At 37.7% G+C, this 15,757-nt stretch overlaps 1 protein-coding gene across 1 annotated transcript in view; it reads left to right on the top strand.

Moving 5' to 3' along the window:
- The window catches only part of PKHD1L1 (PKHD1 like 1), a 189,257-nt gene that overhangs the window by 27,872 nt on the left and 145,628 nt on the right, over nucleotides 1-15,757 (top strand). Inside the window, exons 10-18 of the mRNA XM_056110331.1 lie at nucleotides 1,256-1,326; nucleotides 2,660-2,770; nucleotides 4,162-4,251; nucleotides 6,405-6,673; nucleotides 7,943-8,034; nucleotides 11,274-11,433; nucleotides 11,911-12,046; nucleotides 13,093-13,236; nucleotides 15,491-15,648. Of these exons, the coding sequence (XP_055966306.1) occupies nucleotides 1,256-1,326; nucleotides 2,660-2,770; nucleotides 4,162-4,251; nucleotides 6,405-6,673; nucleotides 7,943-8,034; nucleotides 11,274-11,433; nucleotides 11,911-12,046; nucleotides 13,093-13,236; nucleotides 15,491-15,648 (1,231 nt within the window). The remainder of the gene's footprint in view (nucleotides 1-1,255; nucleotides 1,327-2,659; nucleotides 2,771-4,161; nucleotides 4,252-6,404; nucleotides 6,674-7,942; nucleotides 8,035-11,273; nucleotides 11,434-11,910; nucleotides 12,047-13,092; nucleotides 13,237-15,490; nucleotides 15,649-15,757) is intronic.

Genomic DNA, 15,757 nt, shown 5'->3' with positions numbered 1-15,757 from the left:
AAACCCAGTATGAACTTCTTCAATAAATAATTTAGCATATAATATTTCCAGGGACTCAGTCTTACAAATGCACATTTTAATGCCCGGCTTTGATATGCGGGAAAGATAACTGGTGGCCTCACCACAGAGTCACATTGTCCATTTAGATTCCAGTTCAGTATATAATAATTATGATGAATGGGTTTTGCAGAACACTGGAACATACTAACTTTTTTAATCATAAATTTTAGTGGGGGGTAATTAAGAGATGATTTAATTTCTAGAAACAATATTTTTTTTAAACCTCCAGTTTGTGGAAGTGCAAATGTACATTAAAAAAATAATAACAGACTTTTTTTAAAGGATGGTTTTAATCAGATGTATTGTTGTTAACTTGTTCACACCACTGGTACCCTCCAATTAGTGGTAGGAGAAGAGAAGCATGCAGGCTGGGAGTCAGGGCTCAGGATTCAAGCTGTCTGGATTCAGACTCTTGTTTTTGCCACTTATCATTTTCAGGAAGAAAAGCAAAATTCGGCCTGAGGTTGATGTTAGAATTCAGTGGCATAGTAAACAAAAACCAGAGCTTCAGGGGAGCAGGGAGAGAGCTCTGGGGTCAGAAGTACGTGAATTGCATGTGCTAGGAACTGAGTTAACCCCTGGCCTGCATGCCCTCTGAGCACTGCTGGGCGTAGACCAAGAGGCCCTTGAGACCTATCACGGTGACACTGGCAGGCCCTGCTTTAGCATTTAATTACCTGTCATGGTTGACCATGTACTGTTGGGCATGCCCTTGTACTAAAAAAGAAAAAAGAAAAATTAGCTTAGCAGCAAATCTTTACATATAATGTGTTCAATGATATTAATATTAATTGTTCTGATGCTTAAATGGATTATAGGATCATAGAACAGGAAGGTAAACATAGGAGCTCAGCTTGTCTGAGAGCTCGTCCACGTGACAGCTCTTTCTGTTGATATAAATGCCTACTTTATTGAGAAATGATTTGCATATAATGAAATGTGTGCCTAAGTTCTGACAACTGTCGACTTGCATTATTTGTGCATGTGGAAATGTTTACTGTTTAGAAACCAATAGTTAAACCATGATAGGGAACGATTTTATCTTCAGAAATTTTATTTTAACTATTTTATCTGCTCCTTTGCATATTATAATCTCATCTCCAACACTGAACCAAAAAAAAAACATGTTTTTTTTTTTACCCTGAGTAAATCTCATTTTTAAAGCAAGACTTTTTTACTTCATTTTTTCAAACAGGAGTTTTCCAGAGAAAATGTCATATTTTGTTTCTTCTCTCAATAAAATTTCAATGTTCCAAACGTACGCAGGTATGTGACATTTCTGTGTGTTTACATGTGTGTACGTGTGTGTGTATGTGTGTATGTGTGTGTGAGGGAGAGAATATTTTATTTCATCAAATCAAAACCAGTATTAATTATAGGTGTATTATATATATTTTTTTGTATTTCCAAGAAAGGGGAAAGACGCCTCTTGTCTCAGCATCACTGTGATAAAGGGAAGAAAAAGAAATCTCCCCAGTCAGTTTTAGCACAATCCAGAACTCCTGCATTTCGTACTTCTCATATTATACAAAAGGATCCTTAAACAGATGATCATTTATTTTAATATTACAGAGGTCTTGGGTTAGTGAGATCCTAAGAGTAGCAAACCCAAATCCTCCTGCAAGAATTGCATTGTATGGGGATCAAGCAATAGTACAGCAATTTGGTTGCTGGTCTTACAAAGGGCTTCAATCCCTGGAACCCCATATAGTCCCATGAGTGCCATCAGGAGTGATCTCTGAATATTCCCAGGTGTGAAACAAAAAAACCAACAACAACAATAAAAAAAGAATTGCACCTTATTCTAGATAGGGTGATTCACATTTGAAAGATGTTCAACTGTATCCCTGGGGAAGTGGCTCAGGTGTTGAGTACATACTTTTTTTGTGAGGCCCTGGGAATCTACACTTTGTGGTAACCAAGCACCACCAACAGCTATCACTGCAATAACAGTCTCATAACCGTGATCACGACAAACACCAATTGCACCAACAGTGAATCTCTTGGAATAAGTCAAATATGATGTGTTCTGGCTTTTTCCAGAAATACACATGCAGCTTTTATGTAGACCTTTGATAAAATTTAACAGAATACTTTGTACTCAGATATAGCATGTTTCACAAATGACCCTAAAGTGTTTATGTTGAAAACATAGAATTTCAGTATTACTTAATATATTAGCATACAAAATATATTTTCCCATATATACAAAAAAATTCTTTCAGAGCATGGAGGAGTTCTCCTTTCTGCCTTCCTCTCTTTTCTCTTGGAAGCAAAAAATCTATGCTCAGTGCAAGTTTCCCTTCCTCCCTGGCCCTTACAATATCAGCATCACTGTAGTGTCAGTAACCACTCATGCATGATACCTGAGACATTTATGTCTCTGAGATAGCCATGCTCATCATTGTCTTTGCAGGGTCCCATCAGACACAAAGTTAGAAAACACCAAATTCATTTGCTTGCTTATCCTCAATCTCCACTGTGCTCAGTGCTATGATTAGGTAATTGGGAGACTTTGGAAAAATCAAGCCTTGGGGTTCATGTATAAGTAGGAGTGAAGTTTTATTGAACTTGCTTCCCTTTTCTTTCCTCCTTGCAGAGGTCACTATGATTTCCCCATCCAAAGGAAGCCTTCAAGGTGGCACTACCCTGACAGTCAGCGGGCAGTTCTTTGATCAGACTGATTTCCCAGTACGAGTGCTTGTTGGAGGTGCTTTTTATTATTTTCATTTATTTGGAAGGGGGTGCTTGGGGCCACGCCTGGTGGTACTCAGGGATTATTCCTGTGTTCGGGAGTGACTCCCAAAGGTGCTTGGGGGAATCATATGTGGTATTGGGGATCAAACAGAGATTAGCATCATGGAAGGCAAGTGTGTTATATCCTCTAATCTCTCTGGCTCCAGATTTAAGATTTTGAGTTTTTAATAATTTCCTAATTTTTTTCTTTTTAAAATTTTGATCACAGAGGTGTATTTTATTGTACTTAACTTACACAGTAGGAAACATTATTAAACTTGTTTGTTTTCTCTTGTCATTTTGTCTTTTGAAAATTTACTAGAGGTAGTGTAGTGTTTTTATAAGTCTAGTGGCATTTTATGACTGTGCTGTACATATTTACTCACTTTACCTCCATCAAACTTCCCAAGAACCCCCCATCTCTGTGTTACCATTAATTTATTTCCAATTTATTTCAGTATGTTTTCTATGTTTTCTGTAGTCTTAATATAATGGACTGAGTTCATTTAATGTTTGGTTTAAATGTACTGTGTAGTTTAGCTATCTTTTGTTCATTAAACATTTAAAATAAAAATGATATCCAGACCTGAAGAATAAATTTTTCAAACTACCAAATATGGTTTTATAAAGATGGCCTTCTTCTCTGTTTCTTTATTTTCCTTTACGTGGGATCTTGTTCCCTCTACATGGGATCTTGTTCCCATTTCAGTGAATATGTAGGGAGAGAGCTGACTTTACATGAGGCATGTCAGACACATAAATTCTCTCCGAATTCTACCTGCCTCTATGTACAATCATTCTCTTCATACCTCACCTTTTGTCAACTTTGGTTTCAATCTGCCTGTAAAAGTACTATTTGCAGATTATTTTCATTTCGAAAAAACTATCAACCCAGCTCATGCTTTATTTTTTTTACCTCTGATGGGATATCATCTACTTTTATAAATTCTGAACATTATGGATTGTGTACCAACTTTTCTTTAAAGAGCAAAATAAAAGGTTTTAAATTAATTCCCAGAAGGGATAGGCGTTAGAACATGTTATGATTGAAACCCAATCATGAGCAACTTTGTAAGTTTGTATTTGACAGTGATTCAAATTAAAAAAAATTAATTGCTTCCCAGAAATTGTGAAAATGTCTAACTCAGACTTGCGAAGTTTTGCTGGAGAAATACTGCTTTATGGGGAAAATTATAGTAATTAGAAGCTTTACTGGAAACATAGAAAGAAAATGAAGATCCCACCAAGTTTTGTCTCTTGCTGGTACAACTTTGTTTCAATTGAAAAAGTACTTCAAGATAAGCTGATGAGATTTGTTTTCTGAAACTCTATAGTGCTTCCTCTGCATCTAATTTCTCTCTGTAGGTCAAATCTGTGAGATCTTGAATGTCACAGAAGAGAGCATATACTGCAAGACACCCCCTAAACCTGATCATCTGAGAACTATGTATCCAGGTAAGGTATCAGAAGACAAAGGTCAATTTTTACATTTATGTAAGATGATTGAGAAGAATTTTTTAAAAATTACTTATATTTTATATGGAGGCCATACCCAGGTATGTTCAGGGCTCACTCTTGGCTCTGTGTTCAGGGTCACTCCTGGAGAAGTTCAGAGGACTGTTAAGTGGTGCCAGAGTTTGAACTGGGGTTAGCTGCATACATGGCAAGTGACTTAACCCCTGTGATATTTCTATGGCCCGTATTTTCATATGTCATCATTGCCTTAGTCCCTGAGGAATGATAAAACAGAATAGGATAAACCGGGTAGTTTATAAACAGCAAACATTAATTTGGAGTCCGGGAAGTCAAAATCATAGTCTTCATCCATAAGGTGTCTGGGGAAGATCTACTATCTTGGAGCTAATGCCTTTTTAGATGTAAATTGCTTGGAGCAGGGTCCCTGTGACCTAGAGCCAGGGAAGCCAGCAGCTTTGCCATCTGCAGTGGCAGTAGCCTGGTTATGTTTTGGGGACAGTCATGGACAGTCATGGTCCTCCTGTTATTCATTGATTTGCTCAAGCGGGCCCAGTTGTAACTTGTTGTTACTGTGTTTGGCATACCGAATATGTCATGGATAGCTTGCCAGGCTTTGCCAGGCTTTGCCATGCTTTGCCGTGCAGGTGAGATACTCTGGGTTGCTTGCCGGGCTCTCTGAGAGGGGCAGAGGAATCGAACTCAGGTCGGCCATGTTGACTGCGTGCAAGGCAAATGCCTTACCCTCTGTGCTATCGCTCCAGCCCCATATTTATGGGAAGAAGTAAAAAAAGAGTTAGATGCCTCCTTTATGATGAAAGAAAACACAGGGTTGCTAGTGTTTGGACATTTCAGGAAGGACACTTCATATTTATTTATTTATTTATTTATTTATTTATTTATTTATTTATTTTGTTCTGTTTTGGAACACATATGGTGATGGTCAGGCTGGCTATGCACTCAGGAATTACTTCTGGCAGTGCTCAGAGCATCTTTAAGGATGCTGAGGATCAAACCCAGGTTGGTTACTTGCATGACAAGTGCTCCCCTACCCACTGTACTATCATTTCGGCCCATAAGAAGGACACTTTAATGGGGATTTTGTCTCTGATTCCACCCAAGAAGGAGATGATATCTTTGTGCAGTTTGAAACAACCCAATGAAAACCACAAAAGTCATAAAGCTAACAGGATGTGTTTTTCAATCAGAAATAAGCCTATAATTTTTGTTAGAATAATGTAGAATAACAAAGATTTTGTAATCCAATGGTCTAAATCTTGAAGATTTTATACTTAATTATATGAAGGATTATCAGTTACTTAAAGGTAATAATTGTTCTACTATTGCAATCTTAGTGTACCCAAAGCCAAGTATTTTACATCTATTAACGTTATATTTAATCTCCATAGCTGCAATGTAGGGCTGGAGCCATAGCATAGTGGATAGGAAGTTTGCCTTGCATGCTGCCCACCCAGGTTCGATTCCTCCACCCCTCTAGGAGAGCCCGGCAAGCTACGAAGAGTATCTCGCCTGCACGGCAAAGCCTGGCAAGCTATCCGTGACATATATGATATGCGAAAAACAGTAACAACAAGGCTCACAAATTGTTGAGACATTACTGGTGCCTGCTTGAGCAAATCGATGAATAGTGGAAGGACAGTGCTACAATGCTACAGCTGCCATGTAAATGGTAGTGTTACTATATGTTGCTTATGTAGACCCAAAAGTTCAAACAGTGAAATAATAAGTTGTAGGGCAGAAAGGTAGCTCAAAGTGAATACCTTGCATGCATGATACACCTAGTTCTCTCCCCGGCACCCTGAGGCCCACCAGTCAACTACCAGCTCATCAGCACTGCCAGCCAGCAACGCCAGGTTGAGTATCCCTGAGGGTGGTCCCTGGTCTCCCACGTACCACAGGAGAGACCCTCCCAAATAAACAGATTACAGCATATTATCTTTAATAGCATTCTGGGTACCAGATTATAGTCACGTGAAATTCTTTCACCTACACAGATGCTCCAAAATTATGAATTGGAACAGAATATCTCTAATCACTGCCTAGATACAAAGAAAGCCATTGAAACTCCACATTATACTTCTGATAAAAAGTTTCTTCTACCCTGTGGTGTTCAGGTGGGAGAGGCCTAAAGCTCGAGGTGTGGAATAACAGCCGACCAGTGCATTTGGAAGAGATACTTGAATACAATGAAAAAACTCCAGGGTATACAGGTGCCATTTGGGTCGATTCGGCTTCCTATATTTGGCCCATGGAACATGACATGTTTGTTGCACGTTTCAGTGGATTTTTTGTGGCTCCAGATTCTGATGTTTATAGATTCTACATCAAAGGTGATGACCGTTATGCTATTTATTTCAGCCACACTGGACTTCCAGAAGATAAGGTAGGGAAGACATTGCATATTCTCTCATATGTTGAATAATGGCATTTAAAGAATGATTGTCTACAAAATGAATTTTGGTTCTGCTTTGGGGCAGGGGTTGGGGACTGGGATGGAAACATCCTAAATATGGTGGTGGGAAGGTGTTATGGTGGTGGGATTGGTGTTTGAATATTAAACATAATCAAATATTGTGAACTACTTTATTAAAAAAACAAAAACAAACAATGATTGTTGATGTGTAGGTTATTCTGCATCAGAACTAATGGGTCTGTAGCAATGAATGAGATGCATGGTCACGTGTTGGATTTCTGACCATTTTAACAAATGTGATAGGAGTGATAAATTCACAACTTCCTAAAAGGTTTTCTCTTATCTACATTTTCTCTGAGGGCCATACGTGGAGAGATCTGGCCTGAAGCAGGTCAGCCTGGTGGTTCAGTGCTTGGACTCAGTGATGAAATGCCAATAAGGCCCAGTAGTGTTGGGGGCTACCAGAGCCAGTCTGGCAGCACGTGAGGCCACCATGGCTGGTGGTGAACAGGAGAGCATGTGGTGATGGGGAGCAAATTCATTGCTGCACGCTTGCAAGGTGTATGCTGCAGGCCTTTGAACTACCTTCCTGGCCCAGAGTATCAGGCTTAATGAAAGGCCAGATCTGCTCATTCGAACTGTAGGTGGATTTAGTGATCTTTGTCATCTTTTAGACTAACTTTGATGACGTTGGGACTGGAGAGATAGTACAGCAGGTGACTTGCTTTCTCCTCACTACCAAGACCAGTTCAATATCTGCCACTAAATGTAGTCCTCCAAGTACTGTCAGAGCACAGAGCGAAGAGTTAGCCCTGAGCACTGCTAAATGAATGTCACCCTCAAAGAAAAACCCAAAAGAAACAAAAACCTTTAAATGACTTATTTGGATTCAATCCCTGTACGTTCTTTGCAGAACTAAATGATCTTTTAGTTAATAATAACTCATTTGGGGGCTGTAATTTTTTTCCCATCACAGTTGTAATTTTGAAAAAGTATGGTATATATCCATGGTATGGTGGTGCTGATGGTAGTTGAGAGTGGAGGGAATGAAATAAGCTTTGATTATTTTTTAAGAAATCAATTTTATTATGGATAAAAGAAATTGGAAAAAGGAGATGTCTACTTACACTTCTACTCATGAATGCTCTAAGGTGAACAGAAATAATAAATGTTGAGAAGGTTTAGTAATAAGTTCCCCTTATCCCCCCCCCCACCTCTTTTTTTTCTTCTTGGGATAAGGTGAAGATCGCATATCATTCTTCCAATGCCAACAGCTATTTTTCCAGTCCAACACAAAGGTCAGATGATATTCATCTTCAGAAAGGAAAAGAGTAAGGTTTTTTCCTTTTTATAAGATTTTATGTGCTGTTGTAAAATTACAAGATAATATGAAAGACAAGTAAATTTGCTTTATTGGATATATTTATTTATTGGATTAATTAAATTTGATCATTTTATTTCTGTGTTTTATGGGTTCTGCCATTAAAATCACTGTCACTGTCATTGTCCTCCCTTTATCCATCGATTTGCTTGAGCGGACCCAGTAACATTGTGAGACTTGTTACTGTGTTTGGCATATCGAATAAGTCACAGGGAGCTTGCCAGGCTTTGCCATGCAGGCGAGATACTCTCGGTAGCTTGCCGGACTCTCCGAGAGGGGCGGAGGAACTGAAGGTGGAAGAACCGAATTCAGGCCGGCCAGGTCGGCCGCATGCAAGGCAAACGCCCTACCCACATTTAAAAATACTTATAAATAATGTTTTTATTGAGCCATGATGATATACAAAGATGTCTACAATAGTGTTCCAGGCAAACCAATTCCGCCACCAGCGTGTTCCCTACCAGCCACAGCATGCCTCCTTTCTGGGCACATTTTCCAGTTTGATTGTTCGAGTTTGGGTCCTGCAAATGATACCTCACTGTTGTTGCCATGTGGTTTAGATACACACGCACCACCACAGCTTCCAGGCCTGGCACCTCCCATCCATCTCTTCCACCCTCCATTTCTCTGCTTCTTTTGACTTTTCATTTTTATAAACCAGGGTCAAGTGTTTGCTCACCTTTGATATCTGGCATTCTCTTGTTACGTTGCTCTAAGATAACCAGGGATATTTGAAATTATCCTTATTTCAGAAATTATATCATGAAATTTACTCAATTCTGATATTAGCTCCTTATTAGAAATTTTGAATCAATTTTGCTATAATTTTGCTCCTGCCCCTCTTGGAGAGCCTGGTAAGCTGCCGAGACTATCTCGCCCACACAGCAAAGCTTGGCAAGCTCCCCGCGATGTGATGTATTCGATATGTCAAACACAGTAAGAAGTCTCACAATGGTGCCGTTACTGGGCCCGCTCGAGTAAATCGATGAACAATGGGAGGACAGTGCTACAGTGCTTCCTGAGTTCTTAGATGTTGCCAGGAAAAAAACAAGACTATATTAATTAGTACTGAAATTAATATTTATTTAATATTCACTGAATTATTTAGCACTGTGTGAACGGTATTGGAAATTTGATCTAAAAGAAATTTTAAAAATATACCCTGCTCCTAAGAAGTATCAGATAATTCTAAAAGATCAATTCTGGGAACAAAATGAGGGTATCATTCAAGCAGTGGATGATTCCATCTGAAGGTTATTCATGATTTCTAAAAAGTAGGCATCAAAGACATGATGCAGTTGAAATATATGTTACACAGAGAACATAAAGGTTTCATGGGTATCATCTTACATTTATTTATCATTTGAATTCTGTTGGGTTTTACTTAAGAAAAAAAAACATTCCAAATGTAATTGGTCAAAGCAAGTCAGATTGGTGATAAGCTGTTGAATAAGTTCTAGCAGTAAAGAGGGATAATTCCTAATGCACAAATAGTCCCAGAGCCTGCCCTTAGCAAGTTTTCTAATGCTTTAGTGACTAATAATTTGAGTCTATGGTCAGGCAGAGTCAAAGGTAAATAGACTTTAATTCTTTATAGGGAAGTTTTTGTTCATTTGTTTGTTTCTGTTTTTTTTTTTTATTTTATTGAATCACCGCAAGATAGTTACAAGCTTTTGTGTTTGGGTTACAATCACACAATGATCAAACATCCATCCCTCCACCAGTGCACATTCCCCACCACCAATCTCCCCTGTATACGCCCACTTCCCTGCCCTCCCCTTGCCTCCATGTCAGACAATCTCTCTCTCTACTTTTGGGCATTATGGTTTGCAATACAGACATTGTGAGGTCACCATGTTTGGTTCATTATCTACTTTCAGCACACATCTCCATCCTGACCGATTCCTCTTGCCATCATTTTCTTAGTGATCCCTTCTCTATTCCAGCTGCCTTCTCCCCATTGCTCCAGCTATGGGGCAATCCTCCTGGCCCTTGTATCTACTGTCCTTGGGTGTCAGCCTCATGTTATGTTATTCTGTACTCCACAAATGAGTGCAGTTCTTCTATGTCTGCCCCTCTCTTTCTGTTCTTATTTCAACTGTTCACCCTTGTAAATTTTGAGGCTGTACCTCTAGGTAGCCCCTTAAAACCAGCGGAACAGGACAGAGAGGGTTTCGTGGTACTGAGGAGCCATCACTCGGTGTTAGTACTAGTGAGCTGAGCTCTTAGTACCTCTTAGTGATACTGGAAAAGCATTCTACTGTTAGGGTTTATTTGGATTTGGGGGTTCTTTTCCTATTCTTCCTTTTGAAATTTCTCAAGTGGCAAGTGGGGGCAGCATTTAAGAAATTTGATTAAAGAAACTTTGATCCCTGATCCATTAAACCACTCCAAAACAAAAGTCTATAAGATTTTGAAATCAGTTTGTCATTTTCTTGTATGCACTTTAAATTATTTAACCTTTGCATGTCTTCTGTATTTTATTCCAATATATTTTTCTTGTAATCTACAATGTAATTTTGTTTTATAATTCTTTGAGGATGGGAAACAGTACTTTTTCAATGTGTCATTGACAAAACTGAAATAATTGACCATGGATTAGAACAATTCTGCACTAATGTACTCAACTTATTTTGTTTCATTAGGGTAAAAAAATTTACCCCTTGCCACTGGACTGGAAATGGTTCCCTCAGAATCTCAGGGAAGATTCCTGAGCAAAGAGTCAGGAATAAGTCCTATGCATTGCCTGGTAGCCCTCCCCAACCCCGACCCCACAAAATAAGTTAAAATCGGAATACTATAATACAAGCCATCTTTTTAAAAAATTTACTCTTAATTAAATCACTGTGCAATAGACCATTACAAAACTATTCATGATTAGGTTTCAGTGGAACAGTGTTCCAACACCATCTCTCCACCAGTGTACATTTTCCAGCACCAACCAAAGTCCCCAGGTTGCCTCCATCATTCCCACACCCCAGTCTGCATCTATGGCAGGCGCTTTTCTTCTCTTTGTCTCTGTCTGTCTGTCTGTCTGTCTGTCTGTCTTTCTCTCTCTCTCTCTCCTTTTGGGCACAACATAAATCATTGAACTGATAGGTGTCTTATATAAAACTGATGTTTTGTTCATTAAAAAAATGTTGTAAGTGCCCTGGAGAAAATGTAATGTTTATTACTTGTGTTTTCCAGATACTATATTGAAATCCTGCTGCAGGAGTTCAGGCTAAGTGCTTTTGTTGATGTTGGATTGTACCAGTCTAGAAATGTCTATACTGAACAACAAACAGAAGATGCAGTAAATGAAGAACAATTTATCCAATTCCAGTCAACAATAGTTGAAGAAGTGCAGGTTTGACCTGATTATATACCAACTTTACGTGAAATAGATGTTATAGGATAGGCACTTTATTTGGTTCTTCATTTTTCTAGGGATGGTGATGTTTGGGGGAACAGAGTCAAGGAAAGTTGTGTCTTGAATATCTGTATTGTAAACTAAAGAGGCTGTTAGAGATGTGGAACTTTAACATATTTTGATTTGCAATAAAATGGAGCATAAAGAGGCTTGACTGCTGACTTATGATGCTTTTGAAATGTAGTTTCCATAGGTTAAAGTTGTGTTTTTTTTAAGTGAAAACATATTTTATTTGGATACTCTGAGGAGGGGGTTGGGGGAAAGAGAGAGATTGAGAAAGAAAAGAGAGGGAGAGAGGGAAAGAAAGAGAAAGAGAAAGAGAGAGAAAATAATACATTCAAGAAAGAACGAAAGCTTCTCCAGAATGGAGACAGAGCCCTACTACACAAGACTTTTTTTTAATTGGAAAAATAGATTATAACATTGGAAAATTGGGAAACTGCTGATGCTACGAAGGAAGTTCAGAAGATCACAGTGACCAGCCCATGTTTAGAATCTCATTCATGTTCACTTTACCGATACAGATTAATCTATAAAAGGGAAAAAACTGGTAAGTTGTAAATAATAACATGTAGAAATTATTTTTAAAAGTAGTTTTTCTTGTCAAATTCTAATGCCCAGAAATTATAGTTTTACTTTTAAAAATTATTTATTTTTTAGTGAAGCAAGGTAATTTTTATTGAATGAAATTTTCTTAGAAAGACATGAAGGAAGAGAATGAAAAACACAGGCTTCTCTAGAGTAGGAAAAAGCTTAAAATATTGTTTTAATAGTATTTAATGTATTCTACACAAAGAAGAAAACAATATTTATTATGAAGGAAACCTCCAGGTGGAATAGAAAATAACAGCAATAAAAACAACTTTCTGTTTTATGCTATCATTTTATTCAATAAGGATCATGATCATTAACTAACTGCATATCGGGATTTTATGTATCTATGGCTCATAGGTACACATCAATAGTTATTAATTATCACAGAGTAGTAAACTTTCCTTTCACTCTCTCAAAATTGATAGACCTTTAGAATACTAACTTATCTCATGACAAATACTTTGCATTTATTTGTTTTATAATAAATCTGGAAAAGTATATTTTACTCTTACAGTTCATTGTTTCAGTGAATAAATATTAAGGCACGCTTACTATTTGCTACATATGATGCTTATTGCTATGGGGATATTAAAACAGTAACTAACATAGCTTAACATAGTACATTCTTTAATTTGAATCAATTCCAGAACACAAGGTCACTCAATGGCGTAAGGGAAGTCTATATGGAGATGTTGAAAATATTTTTAATATAAGAAAATATGCTCTCAGGGCTGGAGCGATAGCACAGCGGGCAGGGTGTTTGCCTTTCACGTGGCTGACCCAGGTTCAATTCCCAGCATTCCATATGGTCCCCTGAGCACTGTCAGGAGTAATTCCTGAGTGCAGAGCCAGGAGTAACCCCTGAGTATCGTTGGGTGTGACCCAAAAAGCAAAAAAAAAAAAGTCCTCATTTAATAGTGTAGATGAGTTGAACTTACTTTTTAAAGCAAAGCCTATAATTATTTGACTTTATATATTTTTAATCTGTCCTCTATCCCAAAGTTTTGATACCTGCTGATGCATCTGATTCCACATTGCAGTCTGCCTTAAATGACCTCTGGTCTATAAAACCAGATACAGTTCAAGTAATAAGGACACAAAATCCTCAAAGCTATGTTTACACAGTAACCTTTTTATCCACTAGAGGTAAGCATGTATTTCATTTTGTACTCCTGTAAAGTTGTTTTTGTTTGTTTTTTGTTAGCAGCAATTTTATATCCTGAAAAATGCCACTTTAAAAAAAAGGTAAAAGCCCTGTATGATGACAAAGGAAAGTAATTGGATGAATAGAAAAGATCAATTAAAAAAAAAAACAGAAATTAAATGGTTACTTTTGTACTATCATTATGATTTTAGTTGATTTTAAAGAATGCTTGACTTAAATGCATGTGAATTGCATCATATATCCTACAAATGCACTGGCAGTATACTTGTATAATTATACATTTTACTTTAGTGAAGATAGTAATTCCAGGGGCCGGAGCAACAGCATAGCAGGTAGGGCATTTGCCTTGCACATGGCCGACCCAGGTTCGATTGCTCCCCACCTCTCAGAGAGCCCAGCAAGGTACTGAAAATGTATCCCATCCCCACGGCAAAGCCTGGCAACCTACCCGTGACATATTCGATATGCCAAAAACAGTAACAAGTCTCACAATGGAGGCGTTACTGGTGCCCACTCAAGCAAATAGTTGAACAACGAGAGAACAATGCTACTAATACCAGAAATTAAATGGAAGTAAATTAGTGTAGTTCAGGAGATACTGGTCAGGCCACATCTTGCCTGATGAAGAAATTCTGTTTGAGTCCAGTTCACCAGGAAACATTGAGGGCTTCTTTCTGAAGGTTGACAAAGTACATTAGAAAGTAAAATTATATTGAATTCACTTATGGAGAACAAAACCACATAGCAACAATAGTGGTTGTCCTATGATTAATGTAACATTTTTCTAAATCACCTGACCCCCTCCACCATTTTTGAAGTAACATTTAATGCATACTTCACATTTTCAAGCCCTAAAATCAAGTTTAGCAATCCATTTGGGCTTTTGAGATATCTAGTTTGAGAAATAAACTCAAACTATATATAAGTCCTATCCCTGAGATTTTTTTTAAAAGTGCCATATTCAAGGCTCTTTCAGGGCTAGGACGAAGGAGACGTTACTGGGGCCTGCTCGAGGCAATCGACGAACAACAGGATGGTAGTGATCGTGAGATATAAGTATAATTTACTTGGAGCAATCATTATTTTCCTACTCATATATGTAAACTGTTAATTCAATGTTTAGGTTTCATTTTATGCATTTGTGAATCTGGATGAAGGAAGAAGAAATTTTGTTCAATATGAATAAAAGTTCTTGGAATTTTCTACAATGTTAGAAACTGTTTCAATTGTTAGAATTCTATTGAAATTGTTCATCGATTTGCTCGAGCGGGCCCAGTAACTTTTCCATTGGAGATTTTGTTGTTACTGTGTTTGGCATATCAAATACATCATGGTGGCTTGCCAGGCTCTGCCGTGTGGGTGAGATACTCTCGGTAGCTTGCCGGGCTCTCCGAGAGGGGCGGAGGAATCGAACTCGGGTCGGCCATGTTGGCTGCGTGCAAGGCAAACGCCCTACCGCTGTGCTATCGCTCCAGGCACAGTTATCCTTCTTATCCCAGAAACATTTTTGTAGATTACAGAAGAATTTTTAAGGTGTTAGTAGATACTTTAAGTAACATGGTGGGGAGGGAAACTGGAGACATTGGAAGAGAAAGTTGACACTGGTGGTGAGATTGATGCTGGAACATTGTATATCTTAAACTCAATTATAAATAATTTTGTAATTTACGGTACCTTAATAAAAATTTTAACAAATAAAAAAGACACATGATACAGAAATCATAATCATGTAAATTAAAAACTTATTCAACATAGAAGGTCAATGAGATTACAAAGCATTCTCCCAAAGAGAAAGTCATCTGATTACAAGTTTTTATTTTCTCAAAGTCTGATTGTATAAAGGCTTTGGTCTGGTTCCTAGAATTCAGTTTTGCAATTTATATATTCATATATAAATAAAAATAATATTCTAACCTTCCCCTTTATACTAAGGTGATGACATTGTCATAAAACTATGACAATTAGAATATCTTACTGCTTCATCCTCCTAATATCATTTTCTGTTTATCATATATTACTCCTTGTAAGTTCCAGAAACAGAACATCTAATGAATTGTATTCTATCAGCTCTTTTGCTACTTCTTCTTAGAAAATCCCAGATTCCAGAATCAATATCACTCCCGCGCATCCTTTTATGATACTGGAATGCCAAATAAGACAATTTTTATTTCTAAGTGCCCAGTATAGATATGTTGGTATTTTATTCTTAAACTTTCGTTTGGTTCTTCATTACAGGAGATTTTGATATGCTTGGTTATGAAGTGCTTGAAGGGAACAATGTCACACTAGATATTACAGAACAAACCAAAGGAAAACCCAGTTTGGACACATTCACACTGAACTGGGATGGGATTTCTTCAACGCCTCTTACTCCCTGGTCATCTGAAGCTGAAGTATGCCCTATGTTAATTCTTCAAGTGAAAACTCTCTTATAGATCACATTTACATTTAAAAATACCTTAAATCATTGTTGTCACATATCTCTCACTTGACATGGTGCAG

This window comes from Sorex fumeus, unplaced genomic scaffold (assembly GCF_029834395.1).
Source record: "Sorex fumeus unplaced genomic scaffold, SorFum_2.1 ptg000002l, whole genome shotgun sequence".
Lineage (NCBI taxonomy): Eukaryota > Metazoa > Chordata > Mammalia > Eulipotyphla > Soricidae > Sorex > Sorex fumeus.
Note: the sequence above shows the minus strand (reverse complement) of the source record. Positions and strands in the feature narration are given on the sequence as shown.